This window comes from Pipistrellus hanaki (genome assembly GCF_964339955.1).
Source record: "Pipistrellus hanaki genome assembly, chromosome: 2".
In the NCBI taxonomy this organism is placed as follows: Eukaryota; Metazoa; Chordata; class Mammalia; order Chiroptera; family Vespertilionidae; genus Pipistrellus; species Pipistrellus hanaki.
The window spans coordinates 147,975,358-147,994,334 of NC_140504.1; the positions used below are offsets into that span (position 1 = coordinate 147,975,358).

General features: G+C 38.6%; 1 protein-coding gene across 3 annotated transcripts in view; it reads right to left on the minus strand.

The window, feature by feature from the left end:
- Nucleotides 1-18,977, minus strand: part of ST6GALNAC3 (ST6 N-acetylgalactosaminide alpha-2,6-sialyltransferase 3) — a 571,191-nt gene that overhangs the window by 345,642 nt on the left and 206,572 nt on the right. For all 3 annotated transcript variants that reach the window (XM_084872192.1, XM_084872190.1, XM_084872191.1), the window contains exon 2: nucleotides 8,621-8,815. In XM_084872192.1, the coding sequence (XP_084728318.1) occupies nucleotides 8,621-8,815 (195 nt within the window). The remainder of the gene's footprint in view (nucleotides 1-8,620; nucleotides 8,816-18,977) is intronic.

Below are 18,977 nucleotides of genomic sequence, written 5' to 3' on the forward strand. Positions count from 1 at the left end.
GTCAGGAGGGAAGGGACTGTTTCTGTAATAAAGGGGTGGTGGAGAGTAGGCAAGGATAAGAGGCATTATATATACCTACCTGGCTAATTACACATGTTAACCATCCTTTAAAATAAAAGCCTAATATGCATATTGTTCTATCAGGAATTGGACCAGGAGTTTGACCACTCGCTATGATGTGCACTGACCACTAGAGGGTGGTGTGGAACATAGTGGGCATCTGTAAATCAGCACTGGCAGTGGGCAGCCTATCTAGGCCGGGAGAAGTGAAGGATTGTGACGGGATGGTGGAGCAGGTGAGGGGGTTGAGCCAAGCCACGGCAGGATGCCAGGTGGTGCTGTAGGGATGCAAGGTTGAGGCCACGAGCTGGGGCTGTGAGCTAGGAGGTGTGTGTTGGGGCCCCAATCCCTGCAAGCCACCTTGAGGGACCCTACCCATACACAAATTTGTGCACCGGGCCTCTGGTTTTATTATATAATGAAGTACATATGTATACAAAGTATGTTTATATTTAAGAAAATATAAATTGTTCTGTGAGCATGTGTATATGTATATATTGCTGCATATATGTATACATGGATGAATGTATTTTCTGTATATTTCTATACATTAGTGCATGAATATGGATATCGTTACTCATGAATATATTACAGTAGGTCTTTGGGTTATGTCAGAGATCCGTTCCTATGGGGCGACATAACACGATTTTCGCCGTAAGTTGGAACCCACTTATATAAGCACCTATGTCACTCACATGGAGCACATACACAGCAGTAATGAAGTGAAATAGTAAAAAAAATAATAATAATAATAAAATAAATAAAAGATAACAATTCCTGACCTTTACTTGTGGTAAATAAATAATAATAAACATAAAGCACATGTGTACATACATCGAAGTAACAGAGCTTTTTTATATATAAATAAATGAGAGATGGCAACGTAACCACAAAACAATGTATGTTGAGTCTGATGTAACCCGAGGACTGCCTGTATATGTATCACTCTTTTGCAAGTATGAGTTGGCTTTTCCCTTTCCAATGATTCTATTCACATTTCAAAATCATAATTACCTAATGAATTTTTTTCTATCCTCTATACTCCAGAGTAAGTTGCATTTCAATCAGAGTAGCCTGTTTATTGCCCCCCTATGTGTCTGACTTCCTTCTCTGGAAATACAGAGGATCATGCAAACATGTGGCAGTGTCTCCTGAGCCCCTTGAGTATGGGGCACCACTTACATATTGGGGTACATAAGTGGCCTGGCTTCCTGTGTAGTTTTCAGGTCGGCAGGACCAAGATAGGGGCTCTCTAAGATTGGACAATCAGCTAAACAAAATGAGGAGCCCAGAGATTAGGACAAAGGGTAATGGAACCAGAGAGAGGTAAGAAATGGATGGATGGAGTGTGAGGCCATGGTGATTACCAAAATAGCCAGGAGCTGATGGCGACTTCTAATGTAGTACCCATGGCCTGCTGGGAGTGGTAGGTGCTGAAGGGAAATGGACAGTGTATGTTCTGAACCTTTTTTGCTTTTTTTCCTGAAGGGTGGCAGAATGTGCCATTCCACCCAGCTGATGTGGCTCAGTGGTTGAGCATCACTCTATGAACCAGGAGGTCACAGTTTAATTCCCGGTCAGGGCACAAGCCTGGGTTGTGAGCTCAATCCCCAGTAGAGGACTTGCATGAGGTAGCTGATCAATGATTCTCTCTCATCATTGATGTTTCCATTTTTTCTCTCCTGCTCCCTTCCTTTCTCTCTGAAATCAATAAGAAAAAGAAAAAAAAGAATGTGCCACGCCATGGTGTGCTTCTTCATCATGGGGATTCTTCTGAGCTGCAGACACAGGAGAAACTTTGAAAACAGAGTAGAAGTTACTCTTTTGTAAGAGAAATGTACATTACAAGAGAGCTATTACTAGAGGTCACTTTTTCATCTGAGAAACCTATGTGCATGGAAGGCAAACATCTGTATGCTTATACCAAACATCTGCTCTTCCTATATCCCTGTGAATTGACCTCCTCTCCTTTGAAGCCCAGACCTCCGCTCTTTCTCTTCACTCAGGGGTGTAGAAGCCTCAGGCACCTGGCTGCCTTTTGAATCTCAGATTTTCGTAGGGGTCCCACATGAAATCAAACCTGTTTTACTCTTAGTAATCTGTCTTATGCCAATTTAATTATGAGACCTGTCAAAGAACCTAGGAGGGAACAGGGGACAATTAAACTTCTCCTACACATCCAACTCTGTTTTTCTTCCCTTCCTATCTTATCCAAACCCTTCTCCTGCTACACGCCTCACATCTCCCAAGAAAGCTTTCTGAAACCATTTGAAGCCACAGGGGTGTCTGACCCTTTCACCTGCCAGCAAAGCACATATTGCCTCAAGATAATGGTCATTGTTTGGAGACGCTGTTTCACAACCAGACTGAGAAATATAATCTTGTCTCCACTCAGCAAATGTGTGCCCTCATACATAGGAAAAAGATAAATGATCTTTAAAATGATTAAGCCAATATGCACATACCAAGTAAGTAATCTTTATATGTTCATGTAGCTGTTTCCTTTTCTATAGCTTAATGGTTGAAATTTATTTTGGTTAAATTCATTTTGCTTTATGAGTATACAAATGTAAATATTCAGCTTTTAATTAACAATTACATTGATTAGTTTTAAACTTTTGAAACATATTTTTCATATAATTACTCTCAATAGACTATGTAAAACCCAAAGCCTATATTCTCAAACATATACATACATATATATATATAAGTATATGTATGTATAAAATTCATGTCAGCTTTAGTTACATGTGGACATTTGTTTGAATGTGTGGAGTGTGTGCTTTTATTTCCAAGAAAGTCAGCTCTGTTTCTTAATTGTTGCTATAACCACAACTTGGGAAAATCTATTGCAATATCAATATGTTATGCAAATCTTTAATTAGATTGTGCAGCCTGTCTGTCATAGCAACTGATCTTAAGTATTCTTATTTAGTCTACTTTAAAACATTCTCATTTTTGAAGAGGTCTGTTTTGGCCTCATTAAATTATTAAGCAAATCAATATGTCACCCTACAACTTGATTGCTATGTTCGGGAAATCTCGTGTTTTCACTTAGCACATTTGAAGACCATCTGAAAGGTCACTCTTCCCCCAATACCAGAGAACCCCTGCAGCCCTGGCATAGGAAGGTTCTCTTATCAGATGTGAGGGAGACATCTGTCATCCCCACTGATCACCAGGAAGAGCTGCAGGTGGCATTCTATTGATTGTCAGAGTTCCGTTCTCTTATCTAGTAGTTCATGCAAATAAGTTTCAGGTTATTTGCTCAGAACAATATCTTCATGCCTGATCATCCAGCACTAGCAACAACAAAACATGACAGGAAAACTGATTCCATATCTAGAAACTACAAACAAAATCCAGCCTGAAGTACATTTTCTTCTTTTTCCTCAGAATCTGCCATGATCACAACAGGCAGAAACGATGATTACCTTGAACAAAGTCCTGCAGTACCTTAGTAGTTTATACGTTCCCTACCCACTGCAATTAATTAATTTAAAATGAACCATTACAATTTGCATTAAGGAGAAAGTAGAGTTCACAAAATATTGCCAAGCAGAGATTTCTTTTTCCGAACACGTATGAGGTTACGCTTTTTACTTTGTCAAAGGTCAGCCAATAATACAGTGATTCTGCCCTAATGTTACAGGTGGGATCCCCTAAGTCTAATCCTGTTTAAATGGAGGGATGCATTATTAATACAGTCATGACTTGGCAGGGCAAGTCTGAGCAGCTAAGCTAGCGGGCCAGAAAATTAATGGGGGTGGGAAGCAAAGGGAAATATAGGCCCTCTTGCAAAATCTAAATCACAATTGGTCCAAATTTTGGATTGGCAGTGCCTCACATGTTGTGGGCTCAAACATAGAATTAATGAGGAATTCTGGGTTCTGTGGCCGGAAAAATTCAGGATACCATCACTCACCCTGTTAACTGGCTACTCATTTTGCTTCCTTGATTCTCAAACTTCCCCTCCACCAATGCTAATGTAAGAACCTTAGCCCACACTGGCTGAGAAAGGGAAAGAGACAGGGCAAAGGATGGGAGCCGATCACCAACTGCATGGTATAAGTGGTCATTATAGAGTGAGAGGAGCATTTAATTCTTTCTATTCTAATTATTTCCATCTCAGTGTTCTAGAATAGTCCTCATAATTTTCACAGTATATTCCTTTGTATGAGTCTGGATTAGGAAAACAATATTCTAACAATGTAAAATATAAGCAAGTCCCAGGTTTATCTTTCCTGTGTTCCTTATCTTTTACTTTTTGTACTTTCCTTGGGAACAGATCATTCAAAAACTGGGTAAATTGATGAAATGAAGCTGAGCTTGGACTGAGTATAATTTACTAAATGTGAGGCCTTCAGGGCAGACTGTCATAGATTCACAAGATTGCCTATACTTCCAGTTGGACCAAGCCAAAGGGACCAGAACTCATCTCATTAAAAAATAAAAATAACCAGAGAATCAGATTTTGCTCCTAAGCAACCCAGCTCTCCACTGTATCTCTAAATCTTCAACCTAATTCAGCCACCACCATCTCCACCTTGCATTTGACAGTAGTGGAGAGACATTTTTTTTTCCTCATAAATGTTTCCACTTATAAAAATCTCTGTCTAGTGACAGCAATGTCTGGCCTAGCTGAAGCATCAGCCAATAAAACTACCATTAACAATGATTGTGTTTGCAGATACTCTAGATCTAGAAATCATTGCTCATATGTCTATCTGTTTAAAATATTTCTTGTAAGTCGGCTGGTTTCTGGTAAGCATGTGCTTTCTTTTGAAAAACTTATGAGAAAACCTTGAGAACCAAGATCTTAAAATAAATAGATGAGCTCTGTGTTCCCCTGGCTCAGCTCGGCCATGGGGATTGACCCTTCTGTGGGTGAGAACAGAATGAATGGGGATATAGGCTGCTTTTGGAGCAAATTATGAGGATCACTATTGAAGCTATTTTCTCCAAATACCCAATCCACCACCTATCATTTTAGCTGTATTATTTTGGTTCTTGAAGACATTTTCTTTCTGAATCTTATCTAATACAGCTATCTCTGGGTAGGGTTGCACCTGAAACCATTATTTGGTGAGGACCAATGCACAGAGCACTTGAGTATGAATGGAGTACAGACTTGGGGATAGTGGTGGGTGGGATTGTTAGAAGAAAAGATGGAATAAATGAGGAGGAAGGTAGAGAGCCCACAAATCTCGCTTCCCTGTCAGTGTAACCTAGAGGCTTTTCAGATGGAGGAAAATCTATCATTTTACTTAGGTATCATATTGTTTTCCAACTCCCATGTAAAATTTTCTGCTCATCCCCTTCACTCATGTTATATGGAGCCTTTCTATGGTGCATAGAATACAAGAATAAGTTAACCTGCAAATCTACTACTAGATTTTTCATAACATAAAATTGCCAACTGTGAATATATCTAGTTTGTTTTAGCTAGCTTAATGCCTCATTGCTTCTCTTTAGTTATTTCTTGCTGTTAAATAAGGTGAAGTGTTTTGTATAATTCTTGGTCAATAAATATCATACTGGACTCAAAATATATTTTGAAATGTTTGTTATGAAACAGAAATGCAGAAAAGTGCATACAACATGAATAGATACTTAAAAAAATATTTAGAATGTGAACACCCATGCCACTTTCAACTGGATATTTAGTGTGCAGTAATGTTTATTGGTGTCCCAGGAACTCACACTGCTCACAAACCATACATTTTTCTCAGAGTAACTGCTTTTCCTCACTTGTATGATAATAATTTCATTTCTTTTTATTCCTTTTTAGTTGTACCTCCTATGTATGCACCCAAGCAACATCCTTTAGTTTTGCCTCTTCCTCTGATATTTAAGAAATCATATTGTGTGTATTCTTTTATTTTTGCACTAGAGACTTATTGCACGAATTTGTGCACCAGTGGGGTCTGGCTGGCCCAACTGGATAGGAGCCAATTGGGCCAGGCTGGCCAGGGGCGGGGGATGCCAGAAGTTGGCCGATTTGCCCCCGCCTCTGATCTGGGTGGGGAAGGGGGAGATTGGGGACAGGGCCCACTGGGGTTAGGAGCCATAGGTGGTTGGCTGGCTGACCATGCCCCCTAATTGAACTCCTGGTAGAATTCCCAGTCGTGGGGAACAATTTGCATATTAGCCTTTTATTATATAGGCTCTTTTACTCAAAACTATGTTTGTGTAAGACTTATTCATGTTGTCACATGAAGCTAGTTGCTTCATTTTTCATTGCTGTATAGTATTCTAGTGCATGTAGCACAATTTTAACCCACTCTCCTACTGATAGACATCTAGGTCGTTCCCAGTTTCTTGTGATCATGAAAAATGCTGCAGTACCTGCTGTCCATGCATGCCATGTGAATATATCAATGACTGGAAATGCTGGGGCATGGGTTATGTAGATCTTCAACTTTATAGAATAATAGGGAGCTGTTTTTTCCAAATTGGTTGTTCCAGTTTATACTCCACCTACCAGTGTACAAGAGTTCTTTTTGTTCCACACCTTTACCAACACTTTGTATTATCAGATTCTTAATTTTTGCCAATTTGATATTTAGTGTGCAGTAATATGCTTTATTTTTCTCTTATCATTGTGGTTTTAAGTTGCAAAACCCTGATTTCTAATGACCTGCCCTTAATTCAAATTCTTTAAAATTTAAATGCAAAGTTTGTTATTCTGGACTATGGTAGTTTAATGTTTATTTATACCGAGAACTTCAAGTCATAACTGGTAAGTGTAAGAGAAGAAAAAAAAAAAACACAAACAAATACCAAAAAACCTTCATTCATTGAACATCAGCTAGGAACTGGGCACCTCATGCACTTTGCCCTATTTAATCTTCAAAATGACTTTGCTAGTTGATATTGTTAGCCCTATTTTCACTCAAGCCATGCCTGTATGCTTTTGATGCCAAAAAAAAAAAAAAAAAAATTTCTTCAGTAATTATGTTTCCTTCAAAAAAAAAATAGCTTCTGTAGGGTCAAAATAATGATTAATATCCTGTGGTAAAGTCATATTAAAAACTACACCAAAAGAATATCAAAAATAGCTTAGCTAATATGACTAATTTAATAACAGCCTCTACACATCAGTTTTTCCCTTAACATTTCAAAATCCAATCCATTAATATTTAAACAAATGAAAGGGTCCTTAATTTGAGGTGGGATTTCCCTCCTGAGAGGAATTGGTGAAAAACTTCAGGCATGTGTTTCATTTTCTGCCTGCGACAAGTCCTTGTGAAGTGGTTAACATGATCCAGTAGAGTTATAGAATATTAATTGACAACCAGAAATAAAAGTAACAAAAACGAGAGTGAGACAAACTATTCTCTGAGATCATTTTTATACAGGTAATCAATTAATAGGACATGCAACAAATTTAAGCCATGGGCCCTTTTTTGAAAATTAATTTGAAACCATTTAAAGGATAAACATCAAGCAAGGCTCCTAAGAATTTATGTGTCATTAATGGTGCCTTTTTCTTTGTAACAATAAAATCTAATAAATAGCTTGTGAATCCTTCAGATACAGAAACCATTTTTAAAAAATCAAATTAATCAGATGCAAAGACTCAGGTATGATATTGCCTACAAAAGAGAATGTACGAAGCCAGCTCTCACCTCCTCCCTGGATGTTAAGAATAACTCAGAACACGAGTAGCATTCTGTATGTAACTTTCCTCTCTAGCATCTTTATAAAATGACCCTTCAATGGGATCGGATCCAAAACTTCTCTGGGATGTAGACACACTGGCGACTTGTACCTTTGTTACCAACAACTTCAAATGCGGACTTTGCACTCATGAATATTAACCTCACAGACACTCCACTACATAGAAACAAACAGAGATAACACTTTTATTAATCACTTCCAGGCACTTCTCACATTTTGTGAGGTTCATTACTTTTTCCTTCACTCCACGGTACAAATCCTTGCTTGCGAAAGTGCTAGTCTAGTGTGCACTTCCCAGCTGTCAATATGCCTCCAGTCTCTTCTGTACCACCAATTGGCCACAAAGACTTGAAGGTTCAGGGATTACAGGATTTAAAGGATTTTAAGCCCTTTAAATTTGAAAACTCTTTAAATACCATTTTCTCTGCAGCCACGGAGAATTTTAAAATCAGCTTGCCCTTTTTCTAGCTCCAGGTTTCAGAATTAGTGTTTTCAAAAGTATAAATGCTTTTCTGCAATTCAACAAAGAGCTGTCCCCAAACAGTTGACCTCCGGGAAATAAAACCAGCTACTTCGCTAGCTGGTCACTGCTTATCACAGGCAATAAATGGCAAGATGTGTATGTTATGCCACAAACCACCAGGAAAACAGGTAATTGCTTCCTCAACTCCACAGGAAGCCAGTGAATCAGAAGGGCCAGCACACTTTAAACGTGTGTCTGTAACTGTCTAAGAAGGAGAATACAGAAAATGTCAGGGGCCCAAAGAAGCTCAGTGGGGCAGCAAAAGCCAGCTCAGTGATTGAAAAACATTTGCTCCTAAAGAAAATCTGTTACCATGGATACCCTCGAATCCCATATAACCCTCTGAGGTCTTACCTCTTGTGTCCTCACATTTATGTATCCATAGTGAGTTCGAAGGGGCCGCCTGTATGTGTAGGAGAATGGTATCCATTTTGTACCAGGTTGTCCAAAGCAGTTTAGCAGCAATGGGAAATTCACTTCGTTTACAAGGCGCACAATCAGCAGGAAGAGAAACGCTGCTATGAAGCTCACTGCAATCACAGACTTTCTCTACAAAACATTTAAAAAGAGAGAGAAGGAATGAATGACTTTCAACCAAAAGCAGTTACAGAGATTCCTTTATTGCTCTCCCTTTCTCCTTCAAGGGTATCAAAGGATGCTGTCATTTAGGATATTTTTATCTGGAAACAGAAAATAATTATTTGGTGACTAGGCTGCCTTAGTGTGCTAAGCCTCTGAGAGTAAGCAAAGCAGCTTTCTTGGGTTATCTTTCCATTCCATTCCTACCCTTTCTTACCTGTCTATCTTCCTTGACAACTCTTATTCAATTTTCAAGTCCAAAAGAGACATTCTCAACCATGGGAAGCCCTTATTAACTACTCAGCTTCCTCCCCACCTTCATCTCTTCATCCCCAATATATTTACCCTATAGAAGAAGTCTTGCTACTCCCATACTTTGAAGGCACTCCTATTGCACACTTTTCATTGTGGAATTATTTCTGTGACTTTTCCTCCATGTAATTATGAGTTCCTGGAGAACTGGGATATACTATATCATACTGATCTCTGTATCCAAGTACCTTATATACTATACTAATAGACCCCCAATAAACAATTGAGTGAATGAATGGATGGGTAGGTTTTTTGCATTCTTACAAAGTCCCACTATCAATCATTATCCTGTGCTATAAGGTATGCACAAGTAAGACTTGAAAAGCTAACAATAGGGCAGGAACAAAATGCATGCCAAGCAGCATACAAATACCCCCCAAAATGGAACAGGAGCAGGAGCACTTGCATCCGATTGGGGAAAGCAGAGATGTATTTGAGCCTGAGCTTAATGAAATATCCTTCAGGGCTTTCTAGGAGGAAGGAACAGATCAAAGAGGCAAGGAAGCATGGGGTTATTCCTAACCACATGCCACTTTGTTTTACTGGGACACAGAGAAATAGAAAATGCTGGAAACGCAAATGGTAACTCTAGGGACTGCCTTGGATACCAAGCTGAGAGGTCCACTGGATTTGCTAGGTGACAGCAAAATAAAGGAGGCTTCTGTTTAATTTTTTAAGGTGACTGTTATAAGTTATCATCAAACCTCAGTATTTAACATGCTTTGAGCAGGAAGAGACTAAAAGCTGGAGCTACTTAGGAGGTTATTTCAATTAGCTAGGATATAAGTAATGAGAGATGGAAAACTAGAGCAGTGGCAGGGGGGATAAAAAAAAAAGTAGAAAAAGACATAAGAAACTCAATGTAGGCAAAAGGCAGAGAACTGGTTACTGGTTGGGTAAAATTGGCAGATAGAAAATTCAGAGATGCCCAATATTTTGAATCTCAGGAACTGTAATAATACTAGTTATTTCAGTGGAAATCACAGCAGGTAGAGCCAAAACTGATACAATAAGAAGACAGAGCCCTGGGCTTTCTAAAACCTAGTGTTCAGGGCCTGGTTGGTGATCTGAATGGAAATGTCAAGGAGTCAGGCTAAGGTCAAGGTTGGAACAACTCTGCCTTCAAATGCAGGGTGAAGACACACAAACTGTTCCTCCGTGAAGTTGGGCTTGGCCCCTGATTCTTCCTCAAACTTAAGAGAAACCAAATATCTTTCTGGGAATGACTAAATATTATTGAGTTTGTTGCTGTGGTTCTTGCTTTCCACTTTTTGGTGTAATCAGTTTCTTTTTGCTCTTCACAAAATGTCACAAAAGGAGAAAAGAAATCCAAAGCTAGCCCCTTATCCTCTCTGGGTCCACGGTCATAAACCCTCACAAATCAGAGACACCCAAAGGGAGTCTTTGCTCCTAGTCAGCCTCTGTAATTTATAAAAATTCTATCCCTCTGGCTAACCAGCCTAATTTTTCCATAACCTGACAGTCCCTTGAGTTCTGCCTCTTCAAAACCCCTTATCTCACCACTAACTACCACAGCCTTACCTCATTTAACCTTCTAATCATGAAAACCCATATCCTTCCAATCATGAAAACCCATATTAATTTGCCCCTCTGTAGAAGCATTATGTCCACAACATTGCAATGTGTCAAGGTAACAGCTTAAATGAGGTGATGGATCTTACAAGTTAAAGGGACATAGATCAGAACAGATGGCTAAATAAAAGCAGAGGCCAGTCACCCATTAAGTAAACAGGTAAGAACTCTTTTTACCACCATCTGGTAGATTGTTGTTGCAAACAGCAGCTTGCTCTGAAGGAGACCCAGATGGGATTTGTATCTTTGTCTAGACCAGAGCCCAGCACAGCTCTGGTTCTCTTGGTTATACCACTGCATTATATGGCTGGGTGTCTGGGGACAAAGGTGTGGATAGTCTTTCTGAGTTATCTGATTGTGTATAGTAACGTGTACATTAGAAGAAAATAAACCATTTTTGCAAGAAACTACAATATGGAATGAAATCATAGTAGTGAAAGCTTGCACCCTAGTAATACATGTCTGCCTCCCACGTCCTATAAAAGGGAACCAAGTGGTAAGCACAGAGAGGATGAGGCAAGCAAATAGAGAGTGGAAGCCAGCCATCATTTCCTCTTGAGGTTAAGTCATACTCTGTAGTGGGTAGAGGTGTTCCTTTCATAGCTCAGCCTTCCAGCTCATTATCTGTTGTGTTGTCTGGACCTGAGTCTTTACTTCTTTTCATGCTTGCACATTCCTGTTTAACATGAAAATATCTCGATGGTGCTGATATAAAATCTCCCTGAAATTTCACTCGAAAAGGTATAACTTGGCAAGAAAACAGACTTAACCTGAATGTGTGTTCTTGCAGTAGTCATGCTGTGAGGTCATGACCTTGAGCTTCAGGAATTAAGACAAAACCACAGATAAGCCTTTTTGAAATCTACACATACCAGAATGTAGTGAGTGTGTGTGTGTGTGTGTGTGTGTGTGTGTGTGTGTGTGTTTGGGAAGTAACAAAATACTGATATGCACAATTTATATGAATGCATTTACTCCTTCAAGTCACAATTGCTTATTAAGTTCATGTACTGTACAGACTTGCTGAGGAATGGAAAAACAGAAATAAGCCTCAAAAGACAGACCATGCTTACAGAGTCATAACCTAGTGCATCTGGCAAGTAAACAGAAAAATATAACACCACGTTTTACAGGAGGTGACAGAGTTACACTCAGGGAGCTGTGCAACTCAGAAGCAGTGGGGGTTGGGTAGTGCAGAAAAAATCAGGGAATACTTGCCTGGAAAGGTGGTATTCAAATGGAGTCCTGAAGAATGAGAAGGGGTTAGACAAGTGAAGATGGAAGGGCATTCCAAGCACAGGGAACAGCACAGGCTAAGGCACAGAATTTTGAAAGGCCTTCATTTGGTCTGAAAGTCATTTGATAATAAGAATATGTAGATTGTATATGGTAGGAGGTAATACTAGGTAAGTAAACATGATTCGATCATAAAACAAATAATAGACAAATACATTAACTTGGATGAAATTATCTTTCTTATCTATGTTACATTAGGGTAATTAGAATAATAAAAGGATAAATGTATAAGAGTGCCATGTTTTAGAATTCTTCACTTTCCAACCATGTGCAAATATGTCAATCACTTCATTTCATTGGAAACTGCCATGTAACATACCATAGTGCCCCCTTCCAATTGTTTGACTTACATTTATTCACTCAGTGGCTTCTTTCTAGTCTACCAACAATCAATCAGTAAATTAGAAGATGTTGCCTGTTTATGTGTATTATATTCTAACAATTTGCTTATGGAAGTGATCACTGCTGCCTGTATTGAAGTAATCAGAGTATCCCCTAGATTCAACAACCAACAATCAGATAAGCAAAAACAACAGTAAGGACTTGTCAAGTTTATAATGTAGAAGACAGCTCAACAAACTTTTGTACCACAAAAAGCTGACATAAATTCCTTAAGCTGGTCCCCTAACATCAGAAGCATGGACATTCAATGACACCATATGTAGAAAATGCAGAGGATAGTTTTGTACCCATAGTGAGCACTCAAAAACCAGACATTATTATTATAATATGACCACAAATTATCAGAGCTTTGGTGGGTAGAACAAATCTGTCCAGCCTATGTAAATGGATGACAAGTACATAGAGATATCTTTTTCTCAAATATTCCAGGCAACTGCAAAACCTTTAACTATTCAGTGCAACTTATCCACACAAGCTCTAAGAGAGTGTCCCTGTGCCCAAACAGATCTGGTGAGTTGCTTTAGGGAAAGCTTTCTCCTTCTGTTCTTCATTTTGGGCAATTCTGATGGGGCCTTTAACAGCTGAGACATTTAGAGTTTAGTCCCCTCTGTGCTGCAAAAATATGCGTCAAAAACATGGCATTCTAGTTGCTTACTCTTTAGAGTTGGAATATCATTTATCAGACTTATAGCAGAAATACTTATTTTGAAATAAAACCCACAGAGAATTCATGATTTAGAGAGAAAACAATTGCAGGAATGTGGACCTGGCAAATTTGGAAGCTATATTTATATCTGTAGATGTATTTTTTTCTACCACAGAGCTAGCCTTTAACCGCAATGTCTTTAACTATCAATTTAGTCAGTTGCTAGATTTTGTTTTGTTTCTGTTTCATAAATAATAAACAGCAGAATAAAGGTATATTTATTTATTTAAATAGTATTACTAAATGACTGAAGTAGTTTCTTACTAGGATAAAAATAATGCACACTTTTATCCATATGCTTTCATTTATCCAATAATAAATATAAAAGAAAATGTCAATTGTATTATTTGCATGAGTGCTTAATCACCTCACACATTGATGAGCCCCTACCCATTACCTATTTGTGACCTTATCAAATACAAATTATTCCCCATGTAAAAAGTTGTGTAATCAATGTTATTCTGCCTTATGCCACTGGTTAAGCTTCAAGTCTGGTTCTCCATAAATGCAATAAAGCTACTTTCCATTTGTACACGATAAATCAACAAGGCTCAGATTATATAAATGAAGTCTTTATTTGTTTTGTTTTGTTTCAGCTATTGAATCAACAAACAGTGTAGATCCTGCTTATTAAACTATACTGAACCACGGGGAAACTCTCACTCATTTGTTAAGGGATAAGAAAAGGAGAATAATAAAAGTTAGACAGTCCTAGATTGGTGGAGTCCATTCTGAAGCTTGTCAAGGCCAGCCTTACGCAGCATAGTTGGTGATAGAATTATTGAGGTCATCAAGAAGAGAGTAGTGAATGTCTAACAACATCAACATGGGAGGATAAACAGCATTTCAGAATCCAGGAAGCAGGAAAAGAAATAGATTTTGAGACCCTAGCTGGTTTGGCTCAGTGGATAGAGTGTAAATCTGTGGACTGAAGGGTCCAGGGTTTGATTCCAATCAAGGGCACGCGGCCGGGTTGCGGGCTCAATCCCCAGTAGGGGACATGCAAGAGGTAGCCAATCAATGAATCATTGATGTTTCTAACTCCCTCTCTACCTCTCCCTTTCTCTCTGAAATCAATAAAACAATATTTTTTTAAAAAAAGAAATAGATTTTGAGAGCAGACTTTAAAGAAGGCAGGCAAAATGGAGCTGGAAAGGCAAGTAAGTGATATGATTATGGAAAGTCTTACATATCTTGCCATGATCTACACAGGATCAGACTTGATTTTGGAAAGCTCACGTTGGAAATGGTGTAGTCAAGGGATGGGGGAGGGGTGGAAAGAGCATTTTGGGTGGAGGGGGTGACAAGAGCAAGAATGACCACTTCATCAAACATCACTAGTGGACATTAAATGGTCAATATGAAAAGTGCAATCATTACTTTCAGAGATTGGCCTTTCTTCTCCCAGTAGGGGCACTAGGAATAAAGTCTACACAGAGTGTGTGTATGTAAATAATCATCATGGTCTTAACAGAAAATATTTCAGTGTTATCAGGTAGAGAAATATTTGTGTAATTCCCATTTTCCAAAGACCCATCCCTCCAAAAAGAGAGAGATATAAAAAGATTGAGTGACTTGCCCAAGGTCATAGAGCAAAGACACAGTAAAGACAGGTATTGAACTCAGATATTCTGACTCTGAAGCCTGTGTTCTAGTCACTGAGTTAACTAAGTTGTTGTTACTCATACCAATGGAATTGGTCTTATAAAACTGCTTCATAAATTTTAAAAACTGGTACTAGCCCTGAAGTAGATTTTGTAATACTTCTTGTCAATAAACAAAATACTTAATTCATAGGGAAAATTAAGAGGCTGATCTGAAGCATGGTAATTACATTTACTTCCATTTAGTTCAAAATCAGTAACTTGTGGGCAAATTTAATTCATTTTGCCTAAATCTGGCTCTATTCCCAGTACCAAAAAGATAACTACTGGGTACCATTGGTTAGCACTCAGGGAAAATAATGCAATTATTTTTCCACTTCTGCTAGAAAACATTAGGAGCCTTTGTCAATCAATAGTGTGGTATCTTAGTGCAGGCAGTTCTTAAGAACCAATGTGATAGAACGGGTATGTCTTCCATTCTCATCCCCAGAATTCTACGATCCTTTTATTCAATGAGGATGCAGCTAAACTCAAAATATTGATGATTAAAAAAAAAAAAAAAAGAGGATAAGAAAAAGGTTAAAAGTAGTAGAACACCATCAATATGGTTACCCACGTTAAGAATTTGGAGCCCACATCAATCAACATGTCATTTTCAGATTTGGGTATAATCTAGTAAGGATTTACAAACCCAACAAACAAAAACCAAGGAAATAGAGTTCTCATGGGCAAAAGTGTCATAAATTATTCCATGCAAAAAGCCAGGCCTAGCGAAAAGTTACCAGTGCCAAATTTCCCTCAGGGATATTTTTCCCCAACAGTGATTTCCAATAGCTGCAAACACTATAGAGAAGTTCAAGTAAACACAAGCATTATGAGTTTGTCAAATGATACGATAAGAAATCCCACTGAACTCTCCAACACCTGTTTGAAAAGCATAATGAAAAATGTTTTTAATATACCTGCACATTTTTCTTATTTCATTTGAAAGGATTTAGGTTTTTCTGGCCAGATTTGACTTTTAAGCCACTACATTATCAAATGAGACAATCATGGCTACATTCACTGAGTTTGTTTCATTTTGTAAAATTACATAAAAGCAGTTCTATCTCATTTTGCCACTACACCTTAACCGAATTACTTCAGTATATGTCCTTTCAGATAGCAGATGGGAATCAAAGCTCTTCAGAAACCCAAGACAGAATTAAAGATTGATATTGCATAGCTGGTATGAAGAGTCCAGAAAGAAGATTTTCAGTGTGGCTGTACAGACAGAGAAAAAATGTAATCCAAACAGTTTGTTCTCATGAGGAGACCACCAAAGATGGGGGCAGATGGCCCTGGAGTTATTCCTTTTTTGTATTAGATATTTGTACTACAAGAAGGAATATGTTCCAGTCCCCCTGCTGTCCTCTCTCTGTGCCCCTAGCATTTCATTGAGAAAAGAGAGATAGTAACTAACCAAGGACAATGAAAGTACAATACTTAGGCAATCAGAGCAGCCACTTTTGTTGTATTCTCAACCACTTCACCTTCATTGGCCTTATTTGGTTTCTGCAAATATCTGCTGGCATCTTTCACTATTAAAGAAGTAAGTTTGTCTCTTATATTCCAACTAGTAGCCCGGTACATAAATCAGTGCACATTGAAAGTAAATTAATTAGAAGAAATGTTTTAATATTGCTATTCGCCCTTTCTCTACAGTAGAAGTGTCAACCAAATTCATGATCAACACTGACAGATCGAAACATACACATGCAATTGGTGCCAGCGAGAGCTTTATATGTATCACGCATGCACGAGTCAACATAGCCTTTTATATATATAAAATAAACTTGCTTAATTAGACCAGCTTTCTGATTTAGCTATTATTATTGTAGCAGATTATTACACTAGACCACACAGAACGAACAAAGGGTAAAATATGTAACTGCAGCAGTGTTTGACTATTCTGTGTAGTGAGAAAACCTGAAGTAATTTTCAAGGTCCACCGTTTCTTAATTATTTTCAGTCGGGTTAAGTTTCTAAAGCTTTCTAAATCTCCGTTTTCTGGCTAATCAAAAGAAAATAGGATTCCACCAAGTCTCCTATCTACTTACTCCAGGACTTCTGCGGTGATCAAATGAGATGAGGCACAGAAAAATACTTCACAGACATTTGGTTAAAGTGTAAAATGTTTCCACCTGGCTATAAAGCAAGTCGTGTTCCTGGGCTGAAGAAACTTGAAGGAGGCTAGTCACTAGGGAGAGGAAGTTGGGCATTGCTATGTGACGTCATTACCCAGCACCACAGCCACCATTTCCAGGCTGCACTTTGCACCATGAGGTCTCGGCAGCTATTTGGTAGGGTTTTGGCAGAGCTTGTGTCCTACTTGGGAGAAGCTGAATGTTGCTTTGTGGGCACCAGGTTTGCAGTGCCCTTTCTCTGAAAAATGGCCAATATGCATCACGGCAGCTCCTGCATTGAGCATCTGCCCTCTGGTGGTCAATGTGTGTCATAGCAACCAGTCAGACAGCATATTAGCCTTTTAAGTAGAGTCTTACTTTGGAGGTGTTCACGACACTGAAGTGGAGCATAAGGGTAAAATTCTGGTGATCTTAAAGTCATCGGGGCACTAGGGAGTCCCTCTTAGAGGTTATTAGGAGCATGATGAGAATGACAACAACGAGGATGATGGTGATGACACCAACTGGAACCTCTTATTTTTCTGTGAATCCACCTGACATTCATAAAACAGCATTTATCTTTTCAAGTGCATTCAGATCTATCACCTCACATGATTTTCCCTATAAGTAAGAAGAGAAGGCTTTTTCCTGGAGTCTCATCTTTCATCTCTCTTTTCATGCCCTCAGTGCTTCAAACTGGACTTCTCACCATTCTCCAAAGCCGTTTTTTTGTGACTTTGTCCAGGCTGATCCTCACTGGTGCCCTGCTATTTTTGACTGTCCCCATCTGTACAAGTTCAAATACGACCCAGCTCAAATAATGTTTCCTCCCTAAAGTCTTCTCTTCCTCCCTGGCTTCTTATTCATGGAGGAGAAGGTGAGGTGAGGTAGGGTGGGTGAAGAAGAAAAATTGAGGAAAGGAGTAAGGAAGAGAGGGAGAGGGAGGAAAAGATTCCCCTATAATTTTATCTTTAAATTTTTCTTAAGTACGTGAACAGAGTCAGAATTCTCTCTCCTACGGGAGCATCAAACACAGTGTTTTGAATTTAGAAGATAGTAAGTAAATACTGATAAAAGGCATGAGAAAAATAAAGAAGAGAAAGAAGAAGGGATAGAGTAATTATAACTTACTGTCTCCTAAATATATGCAATAAATTATCCCCCCAAATTCAGATTAGGATCATTAGGAAAAAATACATTTTTCATTAAGGGGAAAACCTGCATATATATTCTTTTCTTGTTTCCTCTTAATATATTTCCCTTGGAGATTTGATGTAGGTGTGGTGGCAGGTGGGGGAAGAGAAATAAGATGGGAAGACAAATTGAAGTAAGAAGAATTTGAGTTTTGGTTGAACTGGACTTTTCACTGAGAATTGCTTTGAAGTTCCTGACAGATAGAATGTGTAGACCTGAATGGTAGCAGACCTGCTTAGAGCAACATCTTTATATAACACATAATGAAAACACAAGAATTCATATATTTTAGAAAACCAGCTTTTGTCTGAGGATAACACTTAAGGCAAGAATCCCGCATCAGGGAATGAAACGTGGATAACAAAAGGATACTCTATTCTTCTAAAAAGAACAATGGCCCATTTTCTGAGCTGTGTGCTCAGCAAATATCAGGTACTATGACCAGTACCTTCCAGGAATGACAATGGATTGCCATCAGCAGCCTGTCCGTAGACTCAGAGTGGTCGAGCTACACTGAATGAGTTAATACATGTGAACATGGACACAGGTTCCTGCTTAACCTCTGGTGCCTCTGTTTTCTTACCTGAAATTGGGGCAGCAATAGTACCTATCTAATATGACTGCTAGAGGCTTAAATGTGTTACTGCATATTAGTATAAAGAGCCTTAAAACACTGCCCAGCAAAGGGAATGTGCCCTGTAAATGTTAAATTTATTGTTACAGTATTTCATCAAACCTAAGATATATCAATTGTTAGTCACACCATTACTCATGACAACATGGGGAATCTAATAAGAAACCTCTGCAAAAAGCTAAGACACCAAAATGGTATTCCCCTAAAGTTAGAATATTATAGAAAT